This window comes from Gossypium arboreum, chromosome 11 (assembly GCF_025698485.1).
Source record: "Gossypium arboreum isolate Shixiya-1 chromosome 11, ASM2569848v2, whole genome shotgun sequence".
In the NCBI taxonomy this organism is placed as follows: Eukaryota; Viridiplantae; Streptophyta; class Magnoliopsida; order Malvales; family Malvaceae; genus Gossypium; species Gossypium arboreum.
Window position 1 is genome coordinate 47,100,974 of NC_069080.1, and position 16,796 is coordinate 47,117,769.

A 16,796-nucleotide genomic window follows, 5' to 3' on the forward strand; every position below is an offset into this window, starting at 1 on the left:
GCCAAAAATGAGACAAAGGGAAGGCTTAGAGGGATGCAGAGCCTGCGAATTTTGGGATGTGGCGTAGGAAAGAGGCCAGGTCTGATGGGCCCATGAGAGTTGGGCCTACTGTTGCACCTACTAAGGTGACGATCTGTCAACACTATAATAGACACCATCCGGGCGAGTGTTGGAGGGCTACTAGAGCTTGTTTGAGGTGTGGGTCTACAGAGCACCATGTTAAGGACTGTCTATTAAGGACTAATTAGATGTAATCTCCGGTTAATGAGACTACACAACCGCCCAGGGTAGTTCAGCAGCCACCTAAGGGCCGAGGTCAGGCTAGGGGTATAGCATGGGCCGAGGACAGAGAGCATCGGGCAGAGGTGCTGGACAGACTAAGGCAAGGCAGCCTGCACTAATTTATGCTGCATATTGTCATGAAGATCGAGATGCTCCAGATGTCATCACAGGTACGTTTCTAAATTTAAATATACCTTACTTTGCATTGATAGACATAGGCTCTGCACACTCTTACATAGTTAGTACGGTGTCTGAGATCTTGGGGTTGTTGTTTGAGAGCACTTCTAGTGAGATAACAGTGGTGAGTCCATTGGCGCAGTCTATTGGAGTTAGTAAACTGTTTAGAGACGTTTAGTTTGAGGTCCAAGGGACTATATTTCTGGCTGATCTGATAGAGCTTCCTTTTGAGGAGTTTGACTTGATTTTGGGCATGGACTGGCTGGTCAAACATCGAGTGAGTCTGGACTATGCTAAGAAAAAGGTTGTTCTGATGACCGAGGGGGATAATAAGGTGGTCATGATTGGCAACACTGAGATTATTTGACTAGTGTGATATCTGCATTGAGGGCAGAGAAGTTAGTAAGGAAAGGGTGTGAGGCGTTCTTGGCTTTCATTAGTGTTGCTGATTCTGTGGACTCTTCAGTTAAGGACATCCAAACTGTAAGAGACTTTCTAGATGTTTTTCCAAAAGAATTACTGAGATTGCCTCCGAGTCATGAGGTAGAATTTGGTATCAAGTTAATTTTGGGTTCAGCTCCGGTGACTATCGCCCCTTATCGAATGGCACCAAAAGAGCTGACGGAGCTTAAGGCTCATTTGTAGGAATTGTTAGATCGTGGATTTATTTGTCCCAGTGTGTCTTCGTGGGGAGCACCTATTCTGTTTGTAAAGATGAAAGATAGGACAATGAGGATGTGTATCGACTACCATCAGTTGAATAAGTTGACAATCAAGAATAAGTATCCACTTCCAAGGATAGATGACTTATTCGATTAGTTCAAAGGGGCTTCAGTGTTTTTTAAGATTGATCTGTATTCGGGTTATCATCAGTTAAGATTTAAGGAGATCGATGTGCATAAGATGGCATTTAGGACTCGGTACGGGCATTAGGAGTTCCTAGTTATACCCTTTGGGTTGACTAATGCACCAGCGGCATTCATGGATTTGATGAATTGAGTGTTCCAACCCTATTTGGACCAATTCATGGTGGTATTCATCGATGACATCTTGGTATATTCTAAGTCAGAGGGCGAACACAATGAGCATCTCAGAGTAGTTCTGCAGACTCTGCGAGAGAAACAGTTGTATGCGAAGTTTACGAAGTCTGAGTTCTAGCTTAGAGAGTTAACTTTTCTGGGACATGTGATTTCTGCTGAGGGGATTCATGTGGATCCTCGTAAGATTGAGGCTGTGTTGAGTTGGAAACAGTCGAGGAATGTGTCAAAAATCTATAACTTTCTAGGCTAGTAGGATATTATCGATGATTCATTAAAGGGTTCTCTTTGATCGTAGCTCCGATGACTAAGCTGTTGCGTAAGGGAGTTCCTTTTGTGTGGACTGATGCACGACATAGTGACAACCATTGAAATTGAATAAATTTGTAAAATTTTGTAAATTAGTTTCAATTTTTGGTCTGTAGTTTGATTTTAAGATAGGTTAGATGTAATTAAATATTAGAATTAGGAGAATTCACACACATAAATAGGGCGAGAAGAAGCTAAACGGGGACAAGAAGGGACAACTAAAGGACATTGACATACCCAGAATGGCTAGCAACAATGTTGTGTCACGCTATGCATGTAACACCCCTAACCCGTATCCGTTGCCAGAACAGGGTTACGGAGCATTACCAAAGTTTACATAATGATTTCATGTAATTCATGTTATTTACTGTTCATATCCGAAACTAATCATATTATCCCTTGAATGGACCCTTGAGGCCCAATTTAAACATTAGAATCAAGTCGGGACTAAATCGAAATCTCAGAGAATTTTTCACAAAATTTAAAATTTTTTCTTTAATACAGAGGTCACACGCCCGTGTAAGTAGGCCGTGTGATTCACATGACCAAGTGACATGCCCATGTCTCAAGAGGTGTGGGTATTCAATGTGAGGCACACGGCTGTGTCCCAGTCTGTATCTTTACCCATGTAACTCGTGTAAGTAGGCCGTGTGATTCACATGACCAAGTGACATGCCCATGTCTCAAGAGGTGTGGGTATTCGATGTGAGGCACACGGCTATGTCCCAGTCTGTATCTTTACCCATGTAACTCTCTGATTTGTGCCACACGGCCTGCCATACTCCCGGCCTGCCATACTCCCGTGTGCTAGGCCGTGTAGTTAATTTAATTTTTACAACTTAGGTGCAGGTTTCACATGGCCAAGACACACGCCCATGTTCTAGACAGTGTAGCACACATGGTTGAGACACACGCCTGTGTCTCTACCCGTGTGCCCAATTCTAAGCATTCTGTTTCTCAATTTTTAAGATGCAAGGGACACACGGCCAATCCACATGCCCATGCGCCAGGTCGTGTGTCACACACGGTCAACACACACACCCGTGTGGATAAAATAAGGTCATTTCCTAGCCTTATTTCTCACCCAAATTAGCCATTAACCCACAACAATACTTATACACATTTACCAACCAATCCAAGACATTATAATCAAGCCTAAAACTAGTATCGTATAAGATATATTAACATGTATATTCAAATGAATAAGCTCATAAAATTTTCATTTATATTCTTAGGTAAATTTGTATCATATATACTAACTCAAATTTATTTACCACTTGATTTTATATATCATCTATTACTTCAACATTTCAAAACACATCAAACATGTTATGGCCTTATAATCATATACCAAAACATATCATTCTGCCATTCCAATGACTAGATTGCAACAACCATTTACATGCCAAAATTGGAAAAGTTAGCCTATTACTTTTTATACCAAAACAAGCTGAAGGATAGTGTGATGATACTTCGACCGATCTCCAACCTTTACGAGCTTTCGAGCACTATAAAACAGAAAAAAGAAAACCTAATAAGCATTTAATGCTTAGTAAGTTCGTATAACGGAAAGTAAACTTACCAATCATTTTCATTTAAATAAGCATAACAGTATCATGCTTTCCAAAAAATTAGTAAATTTGCCAACTCACATACACTCAAATAAGCAAGTTAGTCACATAATTCTCATGTATATCAAGTAAGCATGGATGAGCTTATAATACTACACTCTTTCAGGTAGTTCAAAAGTATTCGGGACATAATTCTTTTAATCTCATAATTTCTCATGTTAGAAGTTTTGTTCGTTGAATTATTGAAATATTGATGGATACTCAGGTAGTACATGTCAACTCATAATCAGGGGTACCCATTAGGGCACTTAATCGGGGAACACTCACTCGAGCCACATATCAGGATGCTCAAATGAGCCATGTAACAGGACGCTTATCCGGGCTAAACAGGAACTCATAAGAGTTTAAATCAGGGAGCTCATAGAGCTTATCAGGTAAATCTGAAGAGTTATTATCAAGGAGCATCGGATAAGGTAACAGAGAGTTCAAGCGAGCCTTGTCAGGAAGCCCATAAGAGCTTATATCAGGATGCTCACATAGAGCTGCGTTTGTATCTGCATTATATGCTGGATCACAACCGATCGAATCGTGTAACAGGATGCTCACACAGAGCTGTAGTAATGTGTAACACATGAAAAATCACTATCGATCAGGATGCTCACAGGAACTATATAATAGGATGCTCGTTCGAGCTATATTCTGCCCACAGCATATGAAGGACCACATTCAATACGAGAAATAACATATATCCATCGAATTTCATTATTCAAAGGGAACTTAACATTTTCCGGACTTGTTTGAATATGTGATTATTTCATTTATTTATAACATTTATATATTTTATACAATCACATACCACATTCAATTCAAACATGAAAATAAACACAATTTGGTTACACGACCTTGCCTCGCCACTTGTTTGTATATGAAAATATACTAATCCGAAACTTTTTCTTTTCGTCGATCTAACTTCAAATTTGAGTTGTCTGGATCTATATAAATGAATTTAATCATCAATTTATCACATTTCATATTCAATTACATTCAATTCACATCTTAGGCAAAATTATCATTTTGCCACTATACTTTTCATAAATTCCAATTTTATCCCTAGGCTCGGAAAATAAAATTCAAACAATTTAATCCTTATTCCAAGCCTAACCAATTTTTACATGACATAATAATTGCCCATGAATTTCTTAAAAATTAGAATTTTTCCATGGGTTTTACAATTTTTCAATTTAGTCCCTAAATCACAATTTCATGAAAATTCTCTTTGTAAAAGTTGTTTATCAATCAACAACCTTTCATTTTCTACCATAATTTTCAAATTTTCAGCATTTACATCCATGGAAAAATTTCTACACTTTGATAACCTTCCAATTTAATCCCCAAAATAGATAGATTAAACTATCCCGATATCATAAATATAAAAATTACTAAAAATGGGACAAGAAAATACACCTAATTAAGCTTGATTAGTTTCATTTCTCTCTCCTAGGTTTTCCATGTAAAATTTTGGGGAAGATGATGAAAATAAGATGATTTTTCTATTATCATCTTTTAATTATCTTAATTTCCAATTTAGTCATTGCCCTTTTCTAATTTTTCCATGGATGATTCATCAAAATATCTACTAACTTTTCTTTAATGATCTAATTTTCATATAAGGACCTCAAGTTTTGAATTCCATAGCTATTTGATCCTTATAGATACTAGAATTCAATTTTTTAATTTTATGCAATTTGGTCCTTTCCATAATTAAACACAAAATTGGTAAAATTTTCTTATAAGAATATTCATATAATATTCTTATCATAATGCAGACCATAAAATAATATTAAAATAAATTTTCTTTCTGGCTCGGATTTGTGGTCCTGAAACCACTGCTCTGATTTAACTGAAAATGGGTCGTTACAATGCATAAGCCATGGTGCAACACAAGATATTCGAAGCAATGACACTTAATGTTACAGGTCTGTGTCGCGCCACAGGTTGAGCACTTTAAAGCTAAAAGGGGTCATTTTAGGGCGTCGTGTCGCAACACGCCTATATTTTCAGCCAAAATCGGTTCGTTTCAAGTAGAAAGCCTATTGAGATTCTATTTATAGCCACTAGTTTTAGGCATGAGAACACATATAAAACACCCAAAAAGAGAGAAACACTCTCTTCAAGCCACAACATGTCTTCTTCACTATCAAGCTTCAATTTTTCGCATTCCCAACCTCTGATCTACATAATTAAGTGCTCTCCTTCTCTTTTCATTTCATTTTTTATCTTTTATTTTATTACATTCCACATCGATTAGGAGACGAGGTTCGTTGACAACTGCCCTAGGTATCGTGTTCCAAACTTGATTTTTATCATTTTCATAATTTGGGTTAGTTGTTATTTTACTTTCAAAATGGCACCACGTAAACAAAAATAATCCACTCAAGCACCCAGTAATCTCAACGCCAATCGCTTCCATAATACAAAAGTCGAATTATTTTTCCTTCAGATGAGTGGATGTTTGTTTATACATGAGCATGGGTTCGATCCCACTATGTCTCCTTACTATGAAATATGAGAGTTGGTACAATTCCATCGTTGGAACAAATTTTGCGCAGCCCTAAACCGAACTAGCGATTGATGTGATAGTTTATGAATTCTACATCTCCCTGAAAGATAGGGAGAATTACAAGCAGCGAGGAAAAATGATCACTCACGTGATTGTTCAAGGTAAAGGGGTGTCGATTACACCTCGCATGATTTGACAATATTATGATGTCCTGTATTATACCTATGACCATTTGGAATTGTTATTGATACATGAACGGATGGGGTGAAATTTATTAAATTTCATTCATCGAAGCTGCTAATTTTCAAGCTTGGGAAATTAGCAAACTTGCGACAACTTTTTGGATAGGATCCTGGCATTTCTAGGTTGAGATGTCTTCATAGAATTCGAAGATCTATCTCTTATCTTTGAAACGCACCTTGAATCACTTTTTTTTCTGTTCGGGAGCTTAAGTTATGAACGTTTTAGTGAAGACTGCATGAGTAGAATTTCTAGACGAGATTATTACGGGAATTACGAGTTTCGGGCTTTTAATTTGAGTTTAAATCATATTAGGTTTGGGTTTTGGGCTTAATTTTTATTATATATGTGGACATCATTGTATTTATCAACTCTTATTATTTTATTATTCTAAATTTTTAATAAATATTAAGTAGTTTAAGTTATTTAGGAGTTTTATGTCAACAAGAAAGTTCAGTTTAATATCACTTCTTGTTTAGATTAATTAGAATTCTAGTATACTTACGAGTTTTATTTAGATTTATTTAGCTAGCCTATATATAGGACTTTATGTTGTACACAAATGACACAATTCATTGTTATTCAACTTCTCTCTTGAGTCAATAAATTCTCTTTGAGTTTTCTTTTCAAGATTTTCTCTTGAGTTTCTGCTTTGTTAGTTTGATTCTAATACATTCTAATTGATTGATATAGACAGTTTTAAATGACTCACAAGATTAATTCTTACCTCATTTAGAATTTTATTTTATTTTTGAGTGCATAACAGTAAGGTTTGCATAATTTTTCGTTTCTTGAGTGTTGTGTTCTTTTTAGGCTTTCATAATGATTTGCAATACTATGATCGGAAAGTTGCTCAAGATCAGTAATAGGACACTATTCTGGACACGATCAGCAAAAAATTGGAACGTTTAACTACCAAAATTGAGTGTCTGAATTGTAATCTAGGAGATAAGGTTGATCAGCCTCGTTTTCTTCCAAATAATGTTTGACATGTCTTTTATGAAATTGATGAGACTTTGGTTAATAATGATCGTGGGCAACATTGTTTTAGCTAAATCAAAGTTCTTAACTCCACAATTTCGTGGGAAGAATGATCCCGAGGCATATTGTGAGTGGAAATCAAAAATTGAACTTATGTTTTGTTAATATAAATGTCGGGAAGAGGAAAAAGTCCCATTGGTGACCTGTGGATTTTCAGATTATATATTGAGTTGGTGGATTCAACTTGGAATTAATCATCAAAAAATCGCGAAAGGGTACTTGAAACATGGGACGAGTTGCAGCAAGTTATGCGAAAGTGTTACATTCCTTCTTATTACTACAGAGAGGTCAAAACAAAATTTGACGCCTTGTTCAAGGCAATTGATCTGTTGATCAGTAATTTAAGGAGATGGAGATTATTATGCAAAGAGAAAATGTGCAAGAAGATGATGAGACTCCCTTGGTGCGGTTTGTAGATGGCTTAAACATTTCGTTATCCAATGCTCTTAATCTTCAAACCTATATTGATCTTCAGAAGGTGGTACACAAGGCAGTTGAGATTGAGTAGCAATTTCAACAACTTTAATCCCGTCCATTTGGTACATCACAATATTATAGAGCTATAAGTTCTAATTCTACTTTTTTGAAACCTCTTTATGCTACTAATAAATTACTACCAAAACATGATATTTTGAGTGGAAAAGTGGGCTCCTACAAATCCTTCTTCTACATCTTCTAAGTAGCCCACTTTTACTAATTTTTCACCAAAACAACAAAGAGCTCGTGACATTGAATGTATTACGTGCAAAGGGTGTGGGCCTTATAGTTATGATTGTGCCAACATAAGATTTTTGTTGATAAAAAAATATGATAGTGAAATTTTTTTCCTCAAACCTATGGAGTTAGATGAGATAGAAATGTCATGTTCTCCTAATAAGATGTATTATACTAAATTGAATATTCATAATACATGTGAGGGGGATATGGGAAGTGATGAAGAAAAAATTGAAAAGATAGAGAGAAAAGAGACCTTGAGTGATGAAAGTCTACTTGATGGTCCAAATTTGGTGAGTGAAAATCCATATGAGGTAAAATTGGAGAGTTCTCAAGTGGAAAAGGAAAATGAAAAGCAAGAAAATACCCATACAAAAGTGAGGAATGGTAACGTTTTAACTAACCTTAACTCAAATTTGTTTAATGGTGTTTCTTTCTTACAGTATTTTAAGGATCCATTGACGGACTCTCAATTATATTATTCTACCATCGATAGATGATTTTACTTCTAGAAAGAGGTAAGTTGAACATTGATAATTCTCCACATGTGCTAGAAGGTAAGAAAAGTAATGATACATCGAAAATTAAAATATGTACGCATACCTTAAATGTTTTTTATAAGTATGCTACTGATTTTATTTTTCCTTACAATATGTTTTTTCATTGGTCAAATTTCAGTAAACAATAGTTTGAACGTTTAATTGATTTTATGGATTTTAGCCCAACTACCAAACTATAATATTTTAAATTTTTCGCCCAAACTCCCAAACTGATTTATTTTCTCCCGAAATTTTTACCCCCTCCCATTTTCCCCCTAAAACTTTTATTCTCTTCCCATCCCAACCCCTTCTACCCCAAACCCATTTCCCTTGAATTTTTTTTTGAATATTTCCCCTCAAAATTTTACTCCCTAAACTCCCAAAACTTTTTATTTTCCCCCAAAACTTTTACTACTCTCCCATCCCACCTCCCTTCTACCCCAAACCCATCCCCCGCCAATTTTTTTTAATATCCCCCAAAATTTTATTCCTTCAACCCCAAAACTTTTACTTTCACTTTTACTCCCAAATCAAAATTAAAATCATCCCCAAAAATCCCTAAACTTAAATAGTAATAATTTTATTTATATCTACTATTTATATTATTAAATTTAAATTTCACATTTTGTATTATTTATATTATTGAATTGTTTAATCATATTGAATCTTTATAAATTTTTGTTAAAATTGAATTATTAATGATGTTATAAAATTTTATGTTGGTATCAATTTCACATTTTATCTTTAAGATAAATTTTATTTAAAAATCACATTTTTACATTTAATATATTTTTAATTTCAAAATATATAATGACAAGAATCATAAGATAATTGAAGTAACAGTTATTACATTGGGCAAATTCGATTATGGTAGACAAATTTAATTACATTGGGTGACAGTGATTATAAAGATTCAAAATTATTTTTTTTAAATTTAATTTGAACAAATATGTTCGATTCGATTTAAATTCCATCTTACTCGACTCGATTTGAGAAAATTTCAAATACAGTCAAGATGATAAAATATAATTTATCAACTTAAAATTTTTTCATTCAATTCAATTCAATTTGATCAAACGCCCCTGACAGAGTTAAAAAAAAAAAAAAAGTCTAAAATCACCACTGGGTGGTGTGGAAAGGATCACACATTCTTCGCCTGTCTTCCATTTGCTTAAAGGATCCTCACCCTGTCGGTCACCACATCAAATCTTCTTTTCTATTTTTCCAGATTCATGCAGCCATTGTAACTTAAACTTACGCTACAGAAGCCCAACCAACCAATAACTCACAAACCACGCAAGTTCCTGATGACCCTGTTTTCGAAGAGATTATCACGTGTCAAGTAGATAAAACATGGACAACCCAGTTGCAAGATGTGTTCATCCACAGACAATAAAACATCCTCATTGCCTTAAATTGACCAATATTGGGTCTACCCGCCATCTCCCCACGACAAATCGTTGGGTGAGACCAGACAAAACAGTCAACCCTCAAAATTAAACTTTTCAAACGCTTCACTTGCAACATCACGCAAACTCTGAAAGTGAAAACAAAACACCCACCACCACCACCCTCTACAAAACACCTCCATCGCCGATCATGGGGTTCACCACCTGGGCCCGATCTCCATCTCCATCTCTGACCCCCTCCCCTTCTCCCTTGTCATCATCATCACCGCCATCGTCGTTATCATCATCTTCGTTGTCACCGCCTTCAAAGCGTCCAGTTGACTTCAGTCCACCGTTGATCGCAATGGTGGTAGTAGTTGCTGCAGCATTTTTAGTCGTTACCTATCCCATTTTAAAAGTAGTTTATTCTGCGGCAAATTCTAGTCACAATAGAAGTTTCAATGAAACAATATTAGTGATTAATCAAATCATAGTAAATGAGAGAACCTTGAGCTCGAAGATGAAATTATTTGATTAAAAAACCTAATGCAATGTAATAATTGAAAGATAAGTTTTGTTTATTAATAACTACAAGAATATATATTTACAATTTTTATATTTAATTTCGCTAATTCATATAAATTTTTAAAGTTAATATCTAATAAAGTTAATTCTAATTGTTATAAATCTCTATATTATTCATAAATTTGAAATTTAATTAATATATTTTATTTTTAAAATATATTTATTCTAATTTTAGATTTCAAAATTCAAGTTCAAGGTCAATAATGTTAATTTATTTTATGTTAAATTTTTAGTATGATATTTTGTAATAAAAAAATACTCAATTAGTAATTATGTAAATAAAAAAATATTGTAATTAACTTAAATTTAATTTAATAAAATAATTTTAACAATTAAACGTAAATTTAAAATTTTAAAAATTAAAAAATTAAATTACTAAAAATAAAAATATAAAAACTAAATTTCAAATTTTTAACTATAATATACTTTAACATTGTTGTAGCTTCTATCCATTGATTTCTTCCGGTATGGCGGCCTTTTGTTAGATTATTGTTGTGGTTGGCATGCATACACATGTATAATATTAAAAACAATTTCAAATAGACATATATTTTCACCAAAAACATGAGTTTGTTGCATATAATCTAGAATCAATATCAAATATATTTTTTATACATATTGAAGATAAAATGGAGTCACAATTTGAATTTGTGTTAAATAATATCAAATATATTATTTTTATTATCTAAATTTTTGTACTTGTATACTCCCACCGGAACTCGTCGGATGGTAATACTTTCATCATGCATTATCGAAAACTCAAACCCAACTATTGTTTTTGTAAAATTTAAAAGAAGTTGTTTTAATAATAAGTTTCAAATTTTTTATAAAAATAACAGTTTTCATAAGTGATTAAAAAATTAATGGCAACTTGATGACTTTTAATTTTCTTTAATATTTAATTTTTTTAAAGATATATATATTTTCTTTAAAGGTGAATTCATTAATTCATTTAATAGATGAAATCATACAATTGAGAGAAAAAAATAACAAACACTCGCTGGCTTTAGCCTTAACATCAATAAAATATTATGACACGTTACAATTGATTTTGTCACAACTCAAGCACAACATATTTGGAGTGATTGCAAGTACTTAATACGATAAGGAAATCAATCCCGGATGGTCTAAAAGGGCGAGAAAAAATCAACAAAAAAATTGAGCAATCACTAAACTAGAGAAGACAACAAGAAAATCATCCCTAACATCACTTGTAAAACTAAGCTTACATGCATAAGCAAAACTAAAAAACGTGCTATAAAGCTGACAAAAACTTCTAAAATTGAAAACTTATTAAACAATGAAAAACAAACAAAGAACATATAAAACTTAAGACAACATAGGTCCACATTGATATGTGAAATCATTTATTATTCTAAAATACTCTCAAAATAGAAACAAATTAAGAAATTGATGAAGAGTCACCCACTTTCCAAGAAAAACTATTGGTGGCCGGCGAAATTTTAGCTAATAACAGACACCATCATCTATCTATCACAACTTGTGAAACAACAAAAATATTTACAAAATAGATCAATAAACTGAAAAGAAAGAAGATAAATGTAGAGAATGAGAAGAAAAAGAAAAATAGGATTGATGGGAGAAGAAAAAAGCGAATGATAGCCAATTCGAGGGTTGAAACTGTTGCTAAGCAAAACAAAAGATAAGAAGCAACGAGTTGGAGTAAATTTTCTTTTTAAGTTGAAAGCAAATTGAAAATGGAAGGAAGAAAAAAAAAAACCTATATGTTTCTTGGTAGCTTTTGTGACTTGTGAGCCGAGAAAGTTTTAAATTTTGAACTTACTTTTCAATTCATTGCCAACATTTTCCAGTTATATGGTCAGCCAACATGTAAGCATTGCCTCCCAAAACCCCGCTATAAAGACCTTCTCTTCCCCATACTACTAAACATTAGTTTATCATTTTTTAATACCATTTGTTTTGTTCTTTAAGACTAGAAGAGACTAAACAATTACACGTCCGACCATGTCAAGATTGCCAGAAGAAGAACACCCAAACAAGGCTTTTGGATGGGCGGCCAGAGACACTTCCGGTGTTCTCTCTCCATTCAAATTTTCAAGAAGGTTTTTCCTTTTCTTTCTTTTTTATTTGATCATGTTTGATCTTCTTCCAAGTCTATTTGTGTCGTTGTTGATTGATAAATATCATGTGGATTTGCAGGGCAGCAGGAGAGAAAGATGTTTCTTTCAAGGTGCTTTATTGTGGGATATGTCATACCGATCTTCATAATGCCAAGAACGAATGGGGCAAGACCTTATACCCTCTTGTCCCTGGGTATAATATTATCTCCATCAATTCATCTCTTTGTTTATGGCAAACAAATATAGAGATTTAAAACAAACATATTGGATGCAGGCATGAGATTGTAGGGGAAGTGACAGAGGTGGGAAGTAAGGTACAAAAGTTCAAAGTTGGAGACAAAGTTGGAGTAGGCTGCATGGTTGGCTCCTGCCATTCATGCGATAGCTGCACCAACAATCTTGAGAATTATTGCCCCAAATTGATAGCTACCTATGGAGGGAAGTACTATGACGGAACTGTTACATATGGGGGTTTTTCTGACACTATGGTGGTGGATGAGCACTTTATCATCCGCATTCCTCACAACCTGCCTCTTGATGCCGCCGCCCCCCTTCTTTGCGCCGGAATCACAGTGTATAGTCCATTGAGATTTTATGGACTCGATAAGCCTGATTTGCATATTGGAGTTGTTGGATTGGGAGGACTAGGCCATTTGGCTGTTAAATTTGCCAAGGCTATGGGGGCCAAAGTTACAGTCATTAGCACTTCTATAAACAAGAAGAAAGCAGCTTTGGAAAATCTCGGTGCTGATTCATTTTTTGTCAGCCGAGACCAAGATCAGCTTCAGGTTTAGTTTCGACAACCTTTTCCTTTTTCTTTTAATATTTTGTCAACAATGAAATTTTCTAAATTCAACACACATTTATATATATATATATATATGTTTATTGTGTTTAGGCTGCTAATGGTACATTGGATGGCATCATCGATACAGTATCTGCTCAACATCCCTTGCTGCCTTTGCTTGGGTTGTTGAAGACTCACGGGAAGCTTGTTCTTGTTGGTGCTCCAGAGAAACCACTTGAGCTACCAGCCTTTCCATTGCTCCAAGGTAAGAGTTTATGGTGAATATATGCTCTCCAAGAATGAATGAGGCTCGACTTCACTGCATGTATATTCAAATAATACTGATGTTATTTTTACATAAAAACTGGCAGGGAGGAAGATAATAGGAGGAAGTTTGATTGGAGGGATAAGGGAGACTCAAGAGATGATTGATTACGCAGCAAAACAAAGCATAAAACCAGACATTGAAATTATACCTATCGATTATGTGAACACTGCCATGGAACGCCTTCTCAAAGCGGATGTCAAATATCGATTTGTCATTGATATTGGTAACATGTTGAAGCCCACCTCTTAAAGCTCTGCTTCCTATATGTTATTACACAACAAAATGGCAACGCCAGTCCAATATTCTTACTTTCTTGTAATACTTTTGGTTTTTATATGTTCTTCACGTGGCCTTCATAAATGGATCATAATGTTATCCAATGCGATTAACTAAAATGAACGTAAACTCTAATAAACCGATTTTGGTGTGATTCAATTATGACTATTACTTTTATCGTCTATATTTGGATAGTTGAACATTTATTTGTATATTAAAATAAAAGCTCCAGACATGAAGCATTCTGCACTCATTATTCATGGATTGTTTTAAGCATAGCATACCAAAGTCTGTTTAAGCAAACGATATTCAATCACGAAACTACTGCGACATCCGAGCATTTTAAAACGGATTAGTGATTTTCAACTTGAAGGCTTGGTGGCAGCCAAGGTGTTTCCAATGTCAATTACAAATCTGTATCTGACATCAGCCTTTTCAAGTCTCTCCATCGCTTTATTTACATAATCCATGGATATAACTTCAATATCTACTTTTATGTTGTGTTTCGTTGCGAAATCAATTATTTCTTGTCTCCTTCATTCCTCCGATACCACTTCCAGACATCGTCTTCCTTCCTGTTTTTTATCACAAATATATAAATTACTTAGCTTTATACTCGAATTCAAACTCCAAGACTATTGTTTATTAAATGCTTTTTTCTGCTTACCTATAATCAACGAAAAGACAGGTAACTCGAGTGGCTCGTAGGGTGCACCAACCATAATAAGTTTCCCATTGGATTTTAGAAGACCAAGCAGTGGCATAATTGGATGAGTAGCAGAGACTGTCTATAATTCCATCAAAAGTACCCATGGCAGCCTGCTCCAACCGGAAAAGTAAAATCATTTCCAAAATTTCTTTTAGTAAAAGGAGTAAGTGCACACAGTTACCTGTAGTTCGTCCTGATCACGGCTTACCAAAAAAGAGTCAGCACCGAGATGTTCCAAGGCTCCAGTCTTCTTACTAGGAGAAGTGCTAAGTAACAGCAACATGACCAAGGCCAACAATGCCAATATGCTTTCCAGGTTCACCTAATCCGAATTATTTCAAAGGACTGTAAACAGTGATTCCAGCACAAAGCAAACGTGTTGCAGAGTCAAGGGGCATGCCGTCAGGGATAGAACAACGAAGCGTTCATTGGCGACTATTGAATCTGAATAGCCTCCATAAGTTATGGTTCCATCTTAGTAAATACCGTTGTAGGTTACCATGAGTTTAGCCTTAGGGCTGTAATTTTCAAGGTCGTTTGCCCAACTGTTGCAGCTGTGCAAGCTCCAACCATGCATCCCACACCTACTTTATCTCCAACCTTAACCTTTTCCACTTCGCTGCCTACTTCTGTTACTTCCCCTACTATTTCATGCCTGTAAATTATGGGCAATTTGTGTTATATCTCGATGAAGATGTAGCTGTTAAAAGAAATGGTCTAAATAAATAAATGATTTTATTTGGATTTTATATATTCTTCACATGATGTTGCAAATGCAGAGGACTACATAAATGGATCATAATGTTATCCAATCCGATTTAGTAAAATGAATGTATACTTTAATAAACCGATTTGGGTGTGATTCAATTATGACTATTACTCTTACCGTCTTTATTTGGATAGTTCAACATTTATTTGTGTACCAAAATAAAAGGTCTGGACAAGAAGCATTCCGCACTCCTTATTCATCGACTGTTTTAAGCGTAGCATACGAAACTCAGAGAGCTACCAACTCTGAGAAATTCAAATAATTTTACACTTTCTAAAATATAAATATTTTAATTTTAATGTAATAATTTATTTTATTTTTATATGATTACAACATAATTTAAATTTACGTTATAAATTATACATATTTAATAGATTTCTTTATATAAAATAATTAAATTGCTAATTGCATGTAAAATTTATAATATGATAGGTATATTAATTGATAAAATATATTTTTACTATTTATTATTATATTATATTGACAATTAAATAAATTTGATATTTTTATTAAATTTATAAATCTAATATTAATATTTTAAAATGCTTATTCCAAAACTTAAATATATTATACTAAGCTTAAACTTAAATAATATATGCATTATCACCCAAAGTCAAAATAAACTAATTATAGTTCAAATCTCAAGTCCAAAATAAAAAGAAACTAAACTCAATACCCAAATACAATTTGTAAAAGTTAAAATTCAATTCAAAATCTAATGTAATAAAAATAATATTTTATTAAGATATTAATTTTTAATGATATTTTATGTACTATTAATTATAGACATGTATTGTAATATACTAAAATACACATAACTATTTATATTATATCTTTTGTTATAATTTATAGTATAATAATTATATATGTGTATTAATAGTTTTAAAATATATTATTATATTATGTAATAGCTTACTATAATAGTACATAATTATTAATCTTTATATGATATTATTGTTTATTATTATATTGATTAAAATATAGACTAATTCTATAACACCCCTTACTCGTATTCGACGCCGGAATAGGGTACGAGGCGTTACCGGACATAAACTCAAACAATCTTACAAAACTGAGACATGAATTTCCATCTAAATTTAAAACTTTCATTCACATGCATATCATCCCTTATGTAGCCCACGAGGCCCAAAACATACATCGAGGGTGGTTCGGGACTAAACCGAAAACTTTCAGAACTTTTACGATACTTAGAAAATTTTCTCATTTTGGAGGGTCACACGCCCGTGTGGCTTGGGACATGCCTGTGTCCTCAACCCGTGTAACTCTCTATTTATGACGTCATGCACAAAATGTGGTCACATGGCCAAGGCACACGCCCGTGTCCTTAGACCGTGTGGCGAATTAAATTCCAAAATCAGGTG

The 16,796-nt window shown here is 34.1% G+C and overlaps 1 protein-coding gene and 1 pseudogene across 1 annotated transcript; one reads left to right on the forward strand and one right to left on the reverse strand.

The window, feature by feature from the left end:
- Nucleotides 1-12,020: 12,020 nt before the first annotated feature.
- On the forward strand, nucleotides 12,021-14,055 carry LOC108472514 (probable mannitol dehydrogenase). The gene is made up of 5 exons (XM_017774052.2): nucleotides 12,021-12,527; nucleotides 12,625-12,738; nucleotides 12,820-13,333; nucleotides 13,444-13,597; nucleotides 13,704-14,055. The coding sequence occupies exons 1-5, from the start codon at nucleotides 12,430-12,432 to the stop codon at nucleotides 13,907-13,909; spliced, it is 1,086 nt and encodes a 361-aa protein (XP_017629541.1). The 5' UTR covers nucleotides 12,021-12,429; the 3' UTR covers nucleotides 13,910-14,055.
- Nucleotides 14,056-14,124: 69 nt separating this feature from the next.
- LOC108472175 (probable mannitol dehydrogenase) lies at nucleotides 14,125-16,464 on the reverse strand (annotated as a pseudogene).
- Between the last annotated feature and the right edge of the window lie 332 nt (nucleotides 16,465-16,796).

What these genes read in the sequence shown, in the direction of transcription:
- LOC108472514 (XM_017774052.2), top strand. Translation starts at nt 12,430, where the DNA reads ATGTCAAGATTGCCAGAAGAAGAACACCCAAACAAGGCTTTTGGATGG. An exon ending in TTATACCCTCTTGTCCCTGG is followed by an intron (nt 12,739 to 12,819) that starts GTATAATATTAT and finishes TATTGGATGCAG; the next exon opens with GCATGAGATTGTAGGGGAAG. An exon ending in GAGACCAAGATCAGCTTCAG is followed by an intron (nt 13,334 to 13,443) that starts GTTTAGTTTCGA and finishes TATTGTGTTTAG; the next exon opens with GCTGCTAATGGTACATTGGA.